Here is a 17,271-nt window from a genome sequence, read left to right as displayed (position 1 = left end):
GAGCTCCCTCCCACCGACCTGAGTGCGTTCTTTTTTTTTCTTATTGCTGTAACTGCTCTGCGCAGCATAAGAAAAATATCAAAGCAGCACGTACAGCATAGCGCTCAGGTAGGATCTCGCAAGAAATTAATGCGCTAAGCAACGAAGTTTACCACTGCCTCTTTTTGTTTTTAATCTGAAACCGCGCCTTTTCTGACGGCTTTTGTATTTCGCGCGCTTTATTTTAAGACGAGCAAAAAAAAAAAAAAGCTACAAGAAAGGTGCCGTTGTTCGTCACCGCCAAGCCTACACTGAAACCGCTACTTGAGCTATTCTTGTCCACATAGCTGCAGCTTTCTTTACGAACGACTTCTAATCTGTACAAGTGTGCGCATTGTATCATTATGCAATGCAAGTTTTGTACTGTCTGCGCCAAACCTTTTTCCTCGAAATATTACCGTTAATTCTGTTGCTGAAGATTTTATACATGGTGCGCACTATTTCTATGACTTTTGTTGTTTATTCTAAATGACAACATTATGCCGTAATTGCTATGACTGGATATTATTATCGTTTGAAATTATAATCGCGATTCTAGCTGTCTGTTGTAAAACATGTACTTTCTTCCAATTTATTCCTTGTTTTTCTATACCTTGTTACATTTCTTATTAGCCTTATTTCTCTGAGCCCTTTCGATGTGTGCAAAGCATTAATGTCATTTTGTTTTCTTTTCTCAACGAGTCGCCATCGCCTATACTGCCTTGTACACGTGTGTGGTTTCGCGGGCCCCGTCAAGCTGTCAGCAACAGCTTATTGCCTGTAAACCCGTCACTATCTTTCTCGGAAGTAAATGAAAAAGTAGAAATAATTTAAATCATCTATAAAACACTCACACCTTTCTAAATTAAAAACTTGGTTACGTTTACCTGGCAGAAAAAAGGCGCGGTCGAAAAAAAGAAAAGTATATTAAAAAAAGAACTCGGTAGCGGCAAAAGTCAGTCATCATTAGAACCAAACAATCCCTAGCTAATTAAACGAACGATACTAATTAACCTTTAAATTAAGGCCACAATTAATCCCTGCCACAAGAATGTGGAAAAGAATCGGCACTTGATTGAAATAGACCAGACGTGCGACGCAGCCATACGCACCGTAGCGACGACGAAGGTAGAGGTTGCACCTCAGTTTAAGCACAAAAAAAAAGAAAAAAAATACAAGTTTTGAAACTCGGTTTTAACCGAGAAAAGTCTTGACATGCTAGGTATGTATCTAGCTGGCTGCTAATCTTCTAATCTAGTCTAATCTTCCATCGGGCTACCGCGACGATCAAGCCTCAGTTAAATCGCTGCCATTAACACGAAGACCACGTGATACTCCGCCCCCTCGCTCAACACAGCCCAAAGAAACCTCGTCAACGTAGTTATTGGAAGTGAACGTCTACTTGCGCTCCCGTGGCTGTCGGTAAACTGCGTTACTTTTTCAATGACAAAATCAACACCCCTGTATCTACAAGTTCACATCAGAGTGCAAAATTATCGGTAAAGATGGTCGAAGAATATCTTCCACCGTGGCGGTAAATTATATGTTAATTACTGGTAAACAAACGGTTCACACTGATAAAAATCACCGCAGAAAGTCAATAATTAATTCGTCGAAAATAAAAACCGAAACTTGCATACTGAAATAAACACCGGAAAAATTCAGCAGAACTTTCAAAAAACCAAAACCGTAAAACCGAACCCCTAGACGCAAGCCACTACCCCCATGTCCCTTACGTCCTTTTCCATGCGCCGAGCGACGAAATATATAGGTGTATCGGTATACTTCGCTGCCCTCTAGTGTTTCGTTCGCCAATTAATCTCCGCTGTAGGCCAGCTAGCACATTATAGTTCTGCAAAACAGTGGGTTCGCTCTCACACCAGATTAATGTACGTACAGCAAGATGGGAATAAACTGCTTTCGTCAACAAAGCGGGCAGCAGTCTATCCTGCGTACATTTTCTTAGACTGTGGAACGATGAACTGACAATGACTCGCCCAGTTACACGCTTACGGAACATAGATCACCTAACAACTAAAGCTACGCCATGCAAGCCGGATGAAATTTCAGCGCTTCAGCTAAAACTTCAGGTATATGATTTCGTGCTGCTGCTGAAAGTAGGAAGCTGCCCGAATAGCTAATTTTTCGCTCAGAAGGCTAACAATCGCTTCGTTGTCTACGCTGCAAATCTCGTACCAAAGCGAAACAGCACCGACTCCACGCCATCGCCGAACGGTCAATCTTGCTGGCGCCATCGCTCGGCGACACACCGATATAGGCGCGCGCTCGCTCCGGCGCGCTACACCAGAGGGTGGGACCATCGCTTATCCCAGGGGCGTCTACGTAGAGAGAAGTGAGACAATTCACACACGATATAGGAATGTATTAGAAATAATTCAAAGCTCAGCCGAAAACTAAGTAGTAGTTTGATTAAGAGAACCATAGTTCGAAAGCGCTTTTGTCTCGCAAAAGCACACAAAAGTCGGTACGTTCATTCCTTCAGCAGAGGTTTTGCGCTGAATACATGCTTCCACTTGCACCAGTAAGGATGCCCGCCAGGATGGGGCGGCGGGCCGTACCAGCTCTACGGCATCGCTCAGGTCTCTCCTCATTTTCCACGTACTAATCTTTCGCCTTTTACTAAAGATTACCGTGGGGAGGGACACTCCAATGAGCCTATAGGCCAATTTTTGTGAGGCCTTACCCGTTTGGGTGAGGCCTAATACTGAAATCCAAAGAAAGAATACACGAACATCACTCGCACTGATATATAAGTTCAAATTTTTAGTACTACTTTTCCTTTGACTCAGGGCTCATTCACAAATCAGAGTCGCAGAGGTCGCGCGACTGTTTTGGTTGAAAAGCGATAGTCGCTCGCTGCTCGATTTTGCAGCCCTGCGAGTCGCGAGCCGAGCCTTCGGCAGCGACGCCGCTCGCGGGTGCGACGAACTGCGCTATGCGCTCCTTGGCTGCCGTAGTCGTCGCTAAGCCTAGCCGGTTTCACATCGATGAGGGCGTTTCGAAACTGAGCAGCGCTCTAAGATGCTACTATTTCGTCACGGCTTTATTGTGAACCCCGTCTCATGATAATACAAAAAGATGCTCGATTTTCGCGACGCCTTCAGCAGCGGAGAAAGCAGACGCCAGGCGATCAAGCCGCTTTGGACAACAGCAGCAAAGCGGCTATGAGAAGAAATTTGCTTGTATCCAGCAGCTCGGTATTGGCCAACGACCCTCAAAACTGATTCATTTTTTTTTTAATTTCGACTTCCCGGAGCATGGTATGAACGCCAAAGACAACGTACTAGCGCATTTTTCTGACGCTAGCGCCCGGCATCCAGGCTGGCTGGCAGGCCGCTTGTACGGCCGCGGTGCCCACTGCCGCTATATCTTCCTCTTCGCTCAGGTCGTCGCAGTACATTGCTAATATCGAGTGACCAGAGCACTTTCGAGGATCAAGCGCGAGCGCAGGAGACGCGGCCAAAGCAGACGAAACTCGAAAGCGCGCGAACGGAGTCATTCCCAAGCGTTCTCATTTCGAACGAGAAGGCGACCCGCAGACTGCGGTGTAGTCGCAGGCGACTGCTGGTCGCGCGACCTCTGCGACTCTCAAGTGTGAATGAGCCCTCAGAAAACTTCCTACTCAAATTTTCAGACTATTCAAAATTAAGCTCACTAATAGAATATGGTTAAGCAATGCATAAAAAGGCATCTGATTTTGCAAGACAACTGTCAGTATCATTCTGAAGGCCTCATTTCGAAAGAAAAGCCTGAATTTACATTTTATTACTCTGAGCTTGAATCATCAGCAAATATATGAAAACAGATGACATAATAGTGTGTGCTCTCACATGAAAACCATAGCATGATATGTGCACTGTACTTTGCATCTACCCAAACCAAAATGTTAATCGGTCATAACAATTAAATTTACGTGCCACATGTGTGTGTAATTATACTGCTTTCAACCTGCTAAGTACAGATATGATTTTTTTCCTTTTTTCTTCGATTTCTCTCTCAGTACTTCAAACTATGATGCGCTGCAGCAGGTGCATGCTTCAAAGATCAAGAAGAGCATATGAGCTAACGAGGACCGAGCAGAAGCTGCACATGGAATATATGGTCGCAGCCTCGCAGTCCACTAAGCATGGGCATATGCGCTTACAGTTTATGCAATGTCCCAACTCTGCACTGTCAGCGGGCAAAGATAATTGCACAGATTACAACATCTACACCTGCAAGCACCTTTCCACTACCTGCCATAAATTCTGTCCTGATCCTACCCCTGCTGTAGCCCCACTGAGAACTCTGTGCACATACGACAGAATATGCAAGAACTTACACAGGTTGCTTTTAGTACTAACCTACCAGAGAGTCTTTTCCAGTTCCATTAAAAAGATGTTGCATATAGATTTGGCAGATGAGGTTTCAAAGTCATTGCTTGTGCTTAAAACTACTTGTGCTTAGAAATGTGAAATTAATGTAGTAGATTCTTTACAATTCTTGAGTCTTAATTCTATAGCCCTGGAATCTCATGACCCTGTCTGTCCCAGCTGCTCTATCTAGTCAGCTACTTATTCCATTTTTTTATTTTTATTTCTTGAACACGGACTTAAGGTGTATAGCTGTTTCTCGATCATGCACCGTAAATGACATCAATATCAAAAGTGAAAACATGAAACTAAATACTCAATGCATTCCACACAACTTCTCAAGAATGCTTTTGAAAAACCGCAGTAGCTAGCATGAAGGTTAAGTTCAATTATTCAGTCAACAACCAAAATTGAGTAGTAGTAAATCAAATTATCGCACCCCTGATGCTGTTGATATATGCCAGAGCTGACCACCATACAGGTCTCTCGTACTTCTACTGCTTACTACCTTCCAGCACCCAAACAAAAGCATCCAAAGAGCACCATGAAACAAGGTGTTTTTTATCTACTCAAGAGGGGGCAAAAACCAAGCATTTCACCCCAGATAGGCCGAGCACCAGGCCAGGGGAAGCTTCTGCCCACTGTATCGCACGTGGGTACCCTGCGGCACTGTGGATCGAAGTGGGTTCCCACCCAGATTTATTGATCGGTTCACTCTCGTCCTACCATATACTAGCCATCTCGGTAAACCCCGGACCAAGACAGAATTTTTCTTCAAAGTTTCCGAAGAAGCTCTATAGCTTTCCTTTGTAGCCATATGGCTGTGCTTGGGAGGATGCCAATGAGTAATTACTCCCTTGTTAGAAAGGAATCTACAACACATCACAGTAGTTTGTGACAAAAATGTCTTATACACAGTGCATGGATCTCTTGCAAACAAAGTCAGTCTGGTTGTGTCTCAGTGCCACACAGAGGAAGGAAACAAATTGTGGGCTAAAAGCCCCGTGTTCTATTTGTAAGGCTTGCACACTTACTTTTGATCATGTTCCCTTCTAGCACGATAGCACATTTAAGGATGGCTAACTTAAAGGACTATAGGCACCTAAACTTAGATGCATGTTTTCTTCTCTGTAATGATAAATGAGACATTAGAATACAGAAATCATCTTGAGGTATTCAACTATGATTGCTAAATAGCTGATACTTGAATTTCTTTTTAATGCTGTTTCAGTGTTAGTTCCAACAACCGAATGACGGCTGTTACGTGTAAGAAGTACTTAAGGTCAAGCGAGTCACGAAAAAAATCCGCATTAGACTCACTGACACATCATTAGTTGTCATTCCAAACCTTGAGGCAGGCTGGCTTAAGGTTTATGGGGTATAATGTCCTAAATCCACTTAGGCTATGTGGGATGCTGTAGTGGAGGGCTCCGGATAATTTCGACCACCTGGGATTCTTTACCGTGCACTGACATCACACAGAACACGGAAGTGTAGCATTTTAAGGCGCAAGACTTTCTCGGCTCATGAGTAGCGTGGATGGAAGTTGGAGGCGGAAGTTGTAGCCAGAAGTTAGCACGAAATGTCAATCATAAGTTCTGTTGTAAATAAAACAAAAACGTAAAAGTCTAAGCAACAGTTCTAAGCAACATATATGTAATGAAATAAACCAGGAATTAAAAAATAAAAAACAACAAAAAGACAATAATAACAAAATGTAATAAGATTAAACAGTAATAATGATAACAAAAGGAGAAAAAATTAGAAAATTTTTAAGTAGAAAGCAAATAAATGAATAAAAATAAGAAAAAAATCAAAATTACAGAAAATAACAGAAAAAGGAAAATGAAGGGAGAATGACGACAGAGAAAGGCTTTCGCATTTGCGCTCTTAAGCAGACTTCAGTGCAATCCTGTAATTTTTGCCTCCATCAAACCCACTTCTTTCAGGCCAGCAGCCGAGCACCATAACCACTGATCCAGCATGACGGCTCAAGCTGGCTTAAACATTGTAGTGAATTAAAGCTAAGTATCGGTGATTATGTTAGTTTTCTTTATTCCTCATATCACATAAACACTTCTTACACATCACAACTATTTTTTTGTTGTTGAAACCAAAACAACACCAAGAAATTCAATTATAATTATTTAGTGGCCGTAAAGTATTCAAATACCAGGGGGTGACCCATATGTTGTTATGTCTAACGCACGATTTGAAAGAAGAAAACACAAGCAAAAGTTTGGTGTCTATGATCCATAATGCCAGCACATAACAAAGATAGTAGGAAGGGGAGAACGATGCGTTCCAGGCTCCAACCCTACCACACTCCAACCTTGCGTTCACTTCAACCCTACCATGTTCAAAGCTGCTTTAGTAAAAGCTTTGCTACTATAGTCGAATTCAACGCAAGTCTGCAGTGAAGCTCTGCCCAGATTCAGGACCGCTGAACAGGATTCCTCCATGACAAAAAAGTAGGCCGTTGTAAAAGCTTTTTCTTTTTCACTCTTTTTGTAATTGGCCAGTGGAGTAATACAGGACGCTGTGGACCATAGTCAGTGTTACCAACTGCTATTTCTTTAAGTTGTACTAAGTTCATTATTCTTAAAATCTACAAATTTCATATACAATATATAATACTTGAGGAGGTCCCAAAGTTCAGAAACTATCTGGGGGACCTCCTAGTACAATGAGAGTGGCTTGACTACAATACTGACAGCAAGCAGAGCAGCAATTAGTGAAATATGAACGTAACAAGAAGTAAGATCTGACAGTAGAAATAAAACGTGACAAAATATTTTTTAAATAGTGCAAACACACAGGAATAAACAATGCAGACATTCACAACACTATAAATTACATTACATAACATATAGAGAAAAGGGGGTAGAAGGACTCAGTAAAGTTATACAGTACAATAAAAAAAGTTAGGGTATAACAGGGTACAATAAAGACAACATGGTGCTAATCATGATTTAATGTGATCATCGTAATTTACCATCACAATCCTACTACAGGATACATTTTTGAATTTACCCAACCGAACTGGCCTGTAAAAATGAATGTACAAAAATCTGCACCACAATGAACAACTTGTCGTATGTCACTCACTCCATTTTCATAATGTAGACCCAGACCAAAGTAACTGGCCCAGCATGAGCCAAGTAATTATTTATTAGTTTGCACAATTTTTATTTATTTTCAAATAAATAAATGTATTTAATGCACAACAAAATGGCTGCAGAGCTGCAATCTAAAATTCTGCCAATAAAGGATTAAAAATTGTAAAAAAAAAATCAGCCCATGTCATCATGAACACATACACTGAAACAAAACAGTAATTTTGCAGCTTGCCTTGAAAGAGGCAAGTAATGTGACTGTGCGTGCCCAGCCCACCTATATGCATGACGTACCAAATATACAAAAACGTTCTGTGCACCAAAGGCACACCGACTACAAGGCAAACTAGTCTAGTGGAGGGCTTCAGACTAATCCTGACCACCTGGGTTTCTTTATGTGCATCGGAAACTCAGTACATAGGCATTTCATTTCAACTCGAAAGCAGTATGGCCACCATGGCAAAGTGACAATTCACCATTGAGAAGACAACAAATAATATTACTGTCCATGCCACATGCACATGACATGTTCACACTGATGGGAAACCTCTTGTGTGTGTAAAACAGCTGTTTTACTATGCAACTGGCTGTTCATAGCATGTGTGTGCATGCCATACACTTAGACAGTCTAATTTGCCAAATTCAAGCAGAAAATGACATTTGGCTATGATGCATGTCATATTGAACCCATCCTACCGAGTCGACCGCGACCTCACCATGACACACCCATGTCCCCCAGAAATCGAGATAAAAACTGAGCGACAAAGAAAGCGACAAAATAAATGATTTCATATGCGGTCATGTCGGTATTGTGGTTAGCATAGTGCACCATGTCATTTCGTACAGTAAGATTAATGCCATTTCTTAAAGTAATATTTAGGAAACCCTAAAGCTTCTTGCTACCCTACATGGCAGAGCCTCTGGCAGCATGCTGTTCTCGTGCAGCCATAATTTCAAACTTTCTATGCATACTTTATTGGTAATGAGGCACTCTGCAAAGCAGTCCTTGTTGTAAATGAGGGAATACAGACATTAAAGCCTGCTATATTTGCTTTGCGGCTGCCTATGCGCTTCACAGGAGCTGCGCACCATCCTGAGTAAGCACCACTGCTATTCATGAAGGCAGGACATGGCCTTCAGTTCCACTGCAATCCAATCGAGCAAGTGCAACACAGATATAATTATGTTCTTTTCAGTTTCTTAGAAAGAGAATAATATTGGCAAATTCCGTCTTCTACACTAGCCGCCAAGTCCTATTGTATCCCCCCGATTCCAGCAAACTGCTACATGCTGCATAATGCACTTTTCTGTCCCCAGTTCACCAAACCTTGCAATGCTTGCTTGGCGTTAGAGAAGTCTGGTGTTAAGAACACATGAAAAGTGTAGCTACGCTTGGGGCAACTTATTATATATACTGTTGCAATGATTTCTAAGAAGTGCTGAACAAGGCCATTAAAAGATTTATTTCATCTATTTAATATACTTATGCCCATATACACATAAATATTTACTTATGCAATTTGTGCACCCGTAATTTATTGCCTGGATTAAAAAAATGGCTGTGGCTCAACTCGGCTGAGCCAGGTTATACGGAGCAAAAGGCGAGCGAACCAGGGTCCAATGTTGACGCGGAGACGTTTGGCAGGATCCGCTGCCCTTTTCCAGTTGAGATACTGTTGTCGCCTGTGCTGCTGCTTGTCCAGACGTACCTCCCGTTCTTCATCAGTTTCATTAACTCAACAAGTCCCCTTTCACAACTTATCTCTAGCCAACGCAGCTGCATTGCTCAGTCGAAGAACATGTTCCGGTGACCGGCTATGGCTCCATGTCTCTGCGGTGTGTAGGCGGCGAGCGCTGGTCTTCACTCAGCAAGAGCGAATCACGTGGTTAGTCACGTAACACAACTGGTGAGAATGAGCGGTCGAAGAGGCGGAACGAGTGGTTACAGCTGCGACAAGCCTCCAGTTAGAGGTCAAATCCCAGCGTCATTTGACCTTCAGCTTTGCATGCAAGAAATGGAGATTTTCCTCCTCCAAAAAAAAATCTCGTGCATTTTAGGCTCCCTGATGTGCCAGACCACCAGCAGCATGCATGCAGGTGCACGTAAGGTAGGCTTGGGAAGATCGGCACGCCCGCCACGCCACCGTGTGTGGCTGTGAAGGAGATGCGAGGGGACAAATTGCGCGCTGTTCACCCTGCTCGTTTTGCGCTTTCCGGAACAAACAGTTACGAGAGCGAACTTCGGTAACCCCCGGCACACACAGGAATCCGAAACTACCGAACCGTCCACTGTTCGGCTTGGCACTAGTCAGCTGGGCCACAAGTGAGGGAGACATTTTTCGCCTTTTATCACCATTTGCATCTTACTGCTTGTTTTGAGATTGCACCGGTGGGCGTTTATTGCTCTGAGCTGCGCACGCTGCCATTCCACGGGAACCACACAACGGGGCAGGTTGGAGGAACTAAGCGTCTTATATTCGAATTGACTTTTTTTTTGCCAGCGAGGGGTACTGTGAATTGGGGAGGGGGGGTCAATGAGCTTTGCAAAGTTTTCTAGGGCGTGCTCACGAAATTTGTGTCATTTGCACACCCACTTCTTGAAGTCTTAAGAAAAAAAAAAAAACTGTGCACATTACACGAGTAAATATGGTGCTTCATTATGCATGCTTATATACGACACTTCAGCCATGTATGACATCACAGATAACTTGCAGCGTGCCATCCTTTTACTCCCATCTTTTCTCCCCAGCTGTGTTTTCCCACTCGCTGAGAATAGATGACTAAGAAAGCTGCATGGTTTTAGTGCAGGCTAAAGAAAGGCATCTGCAAATTACGATCTGGTCCATACAAGGTCACTTCATTGAAAGACAAAATCAACGAGGAGTCTCAAGGAGGGCCCATGTAATCGTACAGCTCCCCATCACTGTCATACCATCGTACCTGGCATCGCTGGCTGCAAAACAGTACCACGCTGTGCGCACAGCCCCTCCTTTGAAATAAGAGGCACCCCACAATACACAGAGCAGTCACATTAGACCACAGAAATCCTTACTATGGCTCCTAGTTTCCTATACGATTCCGGGAAAAATCAGATTTCAGCATTTCTCCTGGAATTGTACGTTGCCGGCCACATTCCCTTTTTCCATGTTACTGCTGTTACAGACATCAATAGGAACGACAGATAGATATAAAAATCATTTTCAACGTGATGGGACAGTTTCAGGCCTCGGATCTAAAACTGTATATATCTGAGCCATTTCTGAGCTCCCACCTCAAAACGGAAACAGCGCACTAAAATACGAATGCAACAGGTACATCGCTGCCACTTAGCATTTTTTCCTTCTTTCCCTTCCCCACCAAACTCTTTCAGCACCTACTCTTAGTGAAGGGCTGATGTCACTTTCTCCCCTTTGCAGGCCACAAGCTTAGCCATTAGGTCATTTGGAGGCTGGCTTCTCCTAACTGCTAGTGAGACAGGTGGCAAAGCTTGCTTTGTCTCTCTTGAAAAGCTGTAGAAAAAAAAATTCACGCTTCAATCGTACCAGTTTTCCGAAATATACTGCAGAGGCGTCGCAAAGCAGACGATCCTAGGAAAAATTTTAGCGCTATAATTGTGTCAACGTGGTAATCATCTGAATTCTCCCGAAATTAAAAATCTGACAATGAATCGAGCACTGTGTGACTACCTTGAATCGAGACCTGCACTAGCAAGCTCGTGCATCAAGTGCAGCGGCTTTGGTGAAAACATGGCAACATCCTTCTGTGAGATTTATGGTGCCTTCTGAAAGTGGCAAAAAAATGTACGCCCAGCGTCCATGGCCTCGGGGCTGCTGCCGCAAAAACTGATGTACATTTGGAAAACCGGCGCAGAGCAAAAAGAATCTTGCCCGTGTGCGCCAGAGAAAGATCCGGAAGCTTAGAAGAACAAATTGATCACCCACGGAGAGTGCATAACCTTGTGTGTGTTGAGTGATGCCCTCTCCACTTCACTCCAAGGCAGCAACACCGGGTCAGAGAGGAGTGACTCAAACCATCTGGAAGCCTCTCTCTCTCTCCTCGAAACCAATGACAATGCGTACCTCAGCAGGAGGATGAGTGAGCGGTTGTACTGTGGGTGCAATGTGTATGTGTGCACCTGCCTTGGCACAAAGTGACAAACAGATGCGGCGCACCCTATATATGAAGGACTTATACTGCCGTCGGTCAGCTCGTGCTGTAGTTTTAGCTTCGAAGAAGCGCTCCCACACGACTTCCAGGCCAACATCACTCACCCAGCACAGATTTGAGAGGAAGCACGTGCCAGTCTTTGGGACGGGCCCATCGTAATCCTTCAGTCGTGTTTGCTTTCGGTTGTCTCTCTTCTGTATTAGGGCACTGCTGTTGCAAGATCTTTCTGTGTACTGTAGCCTCTCTCTAGTGTTATTCTGCATGTGTTGCACTACTTTGTACATCATTCTTTGTACTGTAGCCTCTCTCTAGAGTTATTTTGCATGCGTTGCACTACTTTGTAGATTATTTTCTATGTGTTGTTATGAGCGATTAGAATTCCTCTCTACTGTCTCCTTGCTACATAAAGCTCGTTTTGTTGTGAACCTGTTGACTCCCACAGTTTCTCTCGCTTGCGACCGGTGAAAGCTGGGCATCAAATGACCACTCCCCTCTGTTACTTGGTAGCTGGTTTCTGGCTGAGCATGCCATACTGAGAGCCAAGGACATCTCCTGAGAGACCGGCGCAGCTACCCCCGCACACTCCAAGGGTGGCGTCTAGGAGCGCACACATCCACACTGTGCATGTGGACAGCTGTCCAGGAACAAGAGTGAGCGTGGGTGCCAAACTTCAGTGCAGACTGGGGTATCACCACAGAAGTCATTCATTCGGTTTCAACACACTGTCAAATAAGCGCCATTCTTCCATTAAAGTGATTACCTGCAAGAGCCACCTTCGATTTTGGTATCGAACATTTGCAGTATGCGAGGCATGTTTGAAAACACGTAATTGTTTGATGTCTCCTGCGGAATGCTGCACATTCTTAGTTCTCAATTCGCAGAATCGAAAATTTTGCGCCACAGAAAGTTGGGGGCATTAATCACGACCACAGGCTCTAGATCCAGCACCTGTTTGTCGAGAACACCCATACCTATTCAGAGTGCCTGAAGTTAATTTATGGAAATGTATAGTCCTGCTGCTTGACACCAGGAAGCCAGAATTTTCCAGACGAATAAGAAAAATTTGTATATTGAGTGTCCTTAAACCAAGGTACGACTTGTATTGATGCTGAGTACAGTACGAGTGTGTAAAGCAGCAAGACTCACGTGAATCGGCGATGCCGGGGCTGTTTGGCCTCAGGATACGGTAAGTGCATATGCTGGCCAAGGGGATTTCGAGGCACTCCTTGCTCTGGGTGTTCTCCAGTTCGAGGACACTGCAAAGAAAAACCCATACAGGGTGCCACACGTTGAGGTACAGAAAAATATTACACTTGTGGCAAAGCATGTATTTATGCATCCTTCTTGGGAGAGGTATCGGGAAATGGGCTAGTAAGTACAGAGTTGTTCACAAGAATCCCAGCCATAAGTGCCCCCTCGAGCCTTTTATTGGGCTGTTTAGGACATCGCGAAGCTTAACATTTCTGGGGACTGGGGAAGAGTTTCATTCTCGGCTATGAACACACCTTGGTAGCTCCATGGGGTCTTAAGTGTCCGACTATACTGCTCGGAAGAAGATCCCGCGGCTTGGGAAATTTTGAACAACCTTGTAAACATGTATACTTTCAACGCTGAGCTGCCCAAATTTGTGAGGGTATCCAGAGACAACTTCTTCATAAAAAAGGCAGCAGTAAACCAAGAAAGGTTAACTGGTTTTCATACGTTACAAGTGGCAACAGGCTGAGGTTATGCTATAATTGGCACCAAAAGAAAAATCTTTCAAAAATCCGCTACTCTATTCTAGTCGGTTATTCATTCAAGACTATGCATTCATCAAAATTCAAAATTCCATACTTAAAAGCCATTCCTTAAATGGGATATGACAAGTTATGTCCATTCTGGCTATCAATAACAGCAGTGGCAGGTCTGTGAAGTGCCCCGGCTAGGACACTTAGTCTTCCGAGCTTCTGCGAAAAATCTTGAAAGTTCAGCATCTTTCGCGGCATTGAGTGTAGAAGCCACATTCTTTTTTTGCTGATGATTTTGTGTTTGTGGACATCTGTAGCAATGATAGAATAATCAGAATTGAAAAATTAAATCCTCTGAATTATATTGAGTAAGACTAGTAACAAACGAAGTTCTGCAGCTGATGCCTTGATGGGCTCGCTACCCGATTCGTTCAAGTAGGCTACAGTGTGTGGCAAGCGTTTCGGCTCTGGCACATGAGTGTATGAGAAGAGTCGGAATACTGGAACCCATCAAAAGCAGTATTACCACATTTGTACAAATATTCGAGTTTTCTCCTTAATTCATCTGCTTCAGAAAGCATCTCGAATTGTATTTTGAACTAAGCCACAAATATAGTGCAAGTATTTTTCACTGTTGCTTGAGATATCCAAAGCCACTAGGCTGAAAGCTCGTAAGCTGTGAGAAAAAGCTATCTTCTTGAACTTCTTCGCTGCATATGGAGGCCTATCTGGTTCAGGTGTTCGCGACACCATTAACACAATTACTAATGGGGTAGGGTAATCCATTCACCAGCTTCAAAGAAGTGTTACAGAGCACCTTTTAGTCAAGTAGAGAAGACAACGTCAGGTCAAACCCCCAGCGAAGCTTACCGGTGGTCCGCTGAGAGCCGGCAGCAGTGATGCAGGGCGGCGCTCGTGTCCGGCACCACAGAGACAAGGAAGTTTGCACCGGCCAGGAGGAGGCGCAGGTGCCGGTCATAGAAATCGTTCTCCCTCAGGGTGGCTGGGCTGCAGTCGTGGCAGACACGCACAGGGTCCACAAAGCACATGCGCTGCAGGGGCAGCCGGCGGCTGCAGCAGTTGCCACAGTAGACGCGCCCACAACGGCGGCAGTGGTGCTGGGCGTAGCAAGAGACAAGTGATCAGGCTGTGAGCAGCACAGAAGAAAGATCGGCAATGCAAACGGGAGATGACTAATTCACGGGGCCTCTTGGGCTGTTCAGCGATGCAGGTAAACACAACAAACATTCTGGGCACATTGTGTATACATTCTTGGCTGGTTCCATAAAGATTTAGCATTTCACTGCTTAAATTCAACTGCATTAGAAAAGATGGGGACAAAGGAAGGAACACACACCACATGGACGAGCACAGTTGTCCCCACCTTTTTTGCGCACAGCTGAAACCAAGCAATGAAATGAGCAAACTGGCCCGAGAAGCCTTATCAAGCGAACATATGGTTTTCATCCGTGTGTGAATAGCTATTTAGTTGAAAGCGGGTGGTGTGTGATTTTTTTTTTTTGTCACCGTTAGTTGTGCTGTTCAGCAGTTGTGTGATGTGCCAACTAGCCTGCATTTCCACATCACAGTTGGTCAGTTTTGAGAACACGAAATGTATGCCGGGGGACAGAAGATTGACAACAATGGAAACACCAAGACAAAACGACCTGCTTGTGGCCAAAGGCAGTCTGCCAACATCATTACGCCAGGACTTCATAGCACCTCTCAATTTCAAGCGCCCTGCCAGGGCCACTAAGCTGCATAATTGTTGCAAGTGTTTTGTGGCTCTTTCTCACTGTCCTAAACTTTTGTCTTATGGCAAACAATGAAAGCCATAGCATACACACAAGTGCAGTGCTCACTAAGAGCTAATTTGAACGAAAAAAAAAAATTATCATCAATGATTACCACAGCATCTCACTACAACTGTACTTGAGCTCTGTTGTCTGTGTGACCCTATGAAAGCTAAGCATGTCCATGCTAGGCTGTTTACAATTTTGAACTCTAAAAGTTGTGCTCTTGTTAATGAGCAAAACAAAAATTGCAATTTACAGTTTTGGTGTCCTCTTATAAGATTATTCATGACCCCATTTTTAACTGAACATGGTGATCACAGAAACATACCTATACACTCTGTTATCACTGCCATTACAAGTAGGATCCCATTATCAGTGACACACAACAATCATCATCAAGAAATAGTGGCACATCTTGCAAATGAAAACCACTGATGCATTAAATATGACCCGCAGATATACTAAGGGTAGAGTTCAGCTGCACATAGGCTGATGACGTTGCTGTTGCCCCAGCTGTTTTCAGAGGTGACATCACTGAGTTATCTACGCTACCAAACAACAGCAGCGGTGTAATCACAGGAAGTGATTCAAGAGGGGCAACATAAATGAGCAGACAGCCATACCATGCAAGGGCTCGATTGCTTTCTCTCAAAATATTTACTATCCAGTTCACTGCATTTCCCCAGCGATCTTTCTTTGTTTTTTTTTCCCTCATCTTACTCATATAAGCTGTGTAGTGTGATACATGTAGATACCTGTCGCAAGCTATAGCCTGTTTAGCAGCCTTGTCTGGGAGGTCTACACATTAACACTTTACTACACATTATGTTGTGAATCTGTACTTCAGTGCATTTTAAAGAAAAGACATCACGACAATTAGGTGAAGTCTTGAGTGCATGACTAATACAGTGCAGGGCACAAAAATATAGCATTACAAAAGTTCCTGTTTTAAAAACGGGAGACTTGAAACGTGCTCTTTCTGTTACACCAACATGCAAGCGCACACATGTATAAATAATGTTACCTTAATGCGTTAAAAACAACCCCAAAATAAAATGAACGTTTAAATAAAATACCGCTCCCTCGCATATATTGCAATCATGCCCCAACTCCGCCAGCATTTGTAGCCTGCACTGCTACTATCACAATGACAAATCAACTATTGATGACAAAAACGTAACAGGTTATGTACTGTACAGTACTTACTCGGCGAGTTATGAAGTCAAACTTGGAACGACAGCGACAGCAATCGGCCGTCTGCGCAAGAAACGAAACAAAGGCAAAGAAAGTAAGCGACAGCGCGTGATAAGTGCGCGCGTAAAGAGAAAACGAAAGGAAACAGGCCGCCAGAGCAATTACACGAAAGAAAAAAAAACAACTGGAGATACAATGTTTACCAGCTGCCACTATCCATCCACGCGCCATCAGCCCCGCAGGCTACGTGCTCCGAATGTCATCGGTCTTAAGAATCTAGACCGCGCGTGAAAAAGTTCAGTAGGCTTCTTGGCCGCCGCAGAAAGGCCCCATTACAGTACGCGAGCTCTGTCACGTTCGAGGAAGCTTACGCGGATATATTGTAACGAGCTCAAGACCTGAAGGTGCGGGTCTCGACACGCACACATCGCTGCTATAGTTGAACAGCGCAATTAAACTGGCTCGAATAGGCTGAAAACCCACGAGGACGGCGCATAAGCGGCCTCGACAACCCCCTGCAACAGCTGTCGCTGGCGGAAAATGCGAAGAAAAATTGCCATAGGCGATCAGGTTTCATTCGATACGGTGGCGGTCGTGTACCGCTGGATGCACTTGCCTCGCGGTCGGGTGTCCACGGTGGCTCGTCCAAATGGAAAGGACTGAGCTCCTCGCTGCCCACCGCGACGATGCGGAGGCCGCTTTTGGACTTGACCAGCTTTTTCTGTACGGCTGTCATCGCGCTCACACAGAACCACGCAGTTCGCGTTTACCATCCAAAACACGCACACGCTCACCGCCACCACACACCCCTTTTCCGCTTCTCCGATCCCCCCCAAAAACGGCACTTTCTGTTTATAAATTCGTTCGCTACGAGACAGTG

The 17,271-nt window shown here is 44.2% G+C and overlaps 1 protein-coding gene and 1 non-coding gene across 2 annotated transcripts in view; one reads left to right on the top strand and one right to left on the bottom strand.

The window, feature by feature from the left end:
* Window positions 1-17,250, bottom strand: part of LOC144121609 (zinc finger FYVE domain-containing protein 21-like) — a 52,084-nt gene extending 34,834 nt beyond the window's left edge. Inside the window, 4 exon segments of the mRNA XM_077654915.1 lie at window positions 12,821-12,930; window positions 14,272-14,519; window positions 16,404-16,454; window positions 17,008-17,250. Coding sequence (XP_077511041.1) covers window positions 12,821-12,930; window positions 14,272-14,519; window positions 16,404-16,454; window positions 17,008-17,127 — 529 coding nt within the window. The 5' untranslated portion in view covers window positions 17,128-17,250.
* Window positions 2,611-2,736, top strand: LOC144122266 (U5 spliceosomal RNA). The gene has a single exon (XR_013312873.1). It is a non-coding gene; the product is annotated as a U5 spliceosomal RNA (small nuclear RNA).
* Window positions 17,251-17,271: the final 21 nt, after the last annotated feature.

Source organism: Amblyomma americanum, chromosome 2 (assembly GCF_052857255.1).
Source record: "Amblyomma americanum isolate KBUSLIRL-KWMA chromosome 2, ASM5285725v1, whole genome shotgun sequence".
Classification (NCBI taxonomy): Eukaryota; Metazoa; Arthropoda; class Arachnida; order Ixodida; family Ixodidae; genus Amblyomma; species Amblyomma americanum.
This window is presented reverse-complemented; position numbering and strand designations above follow the sequence as displayed.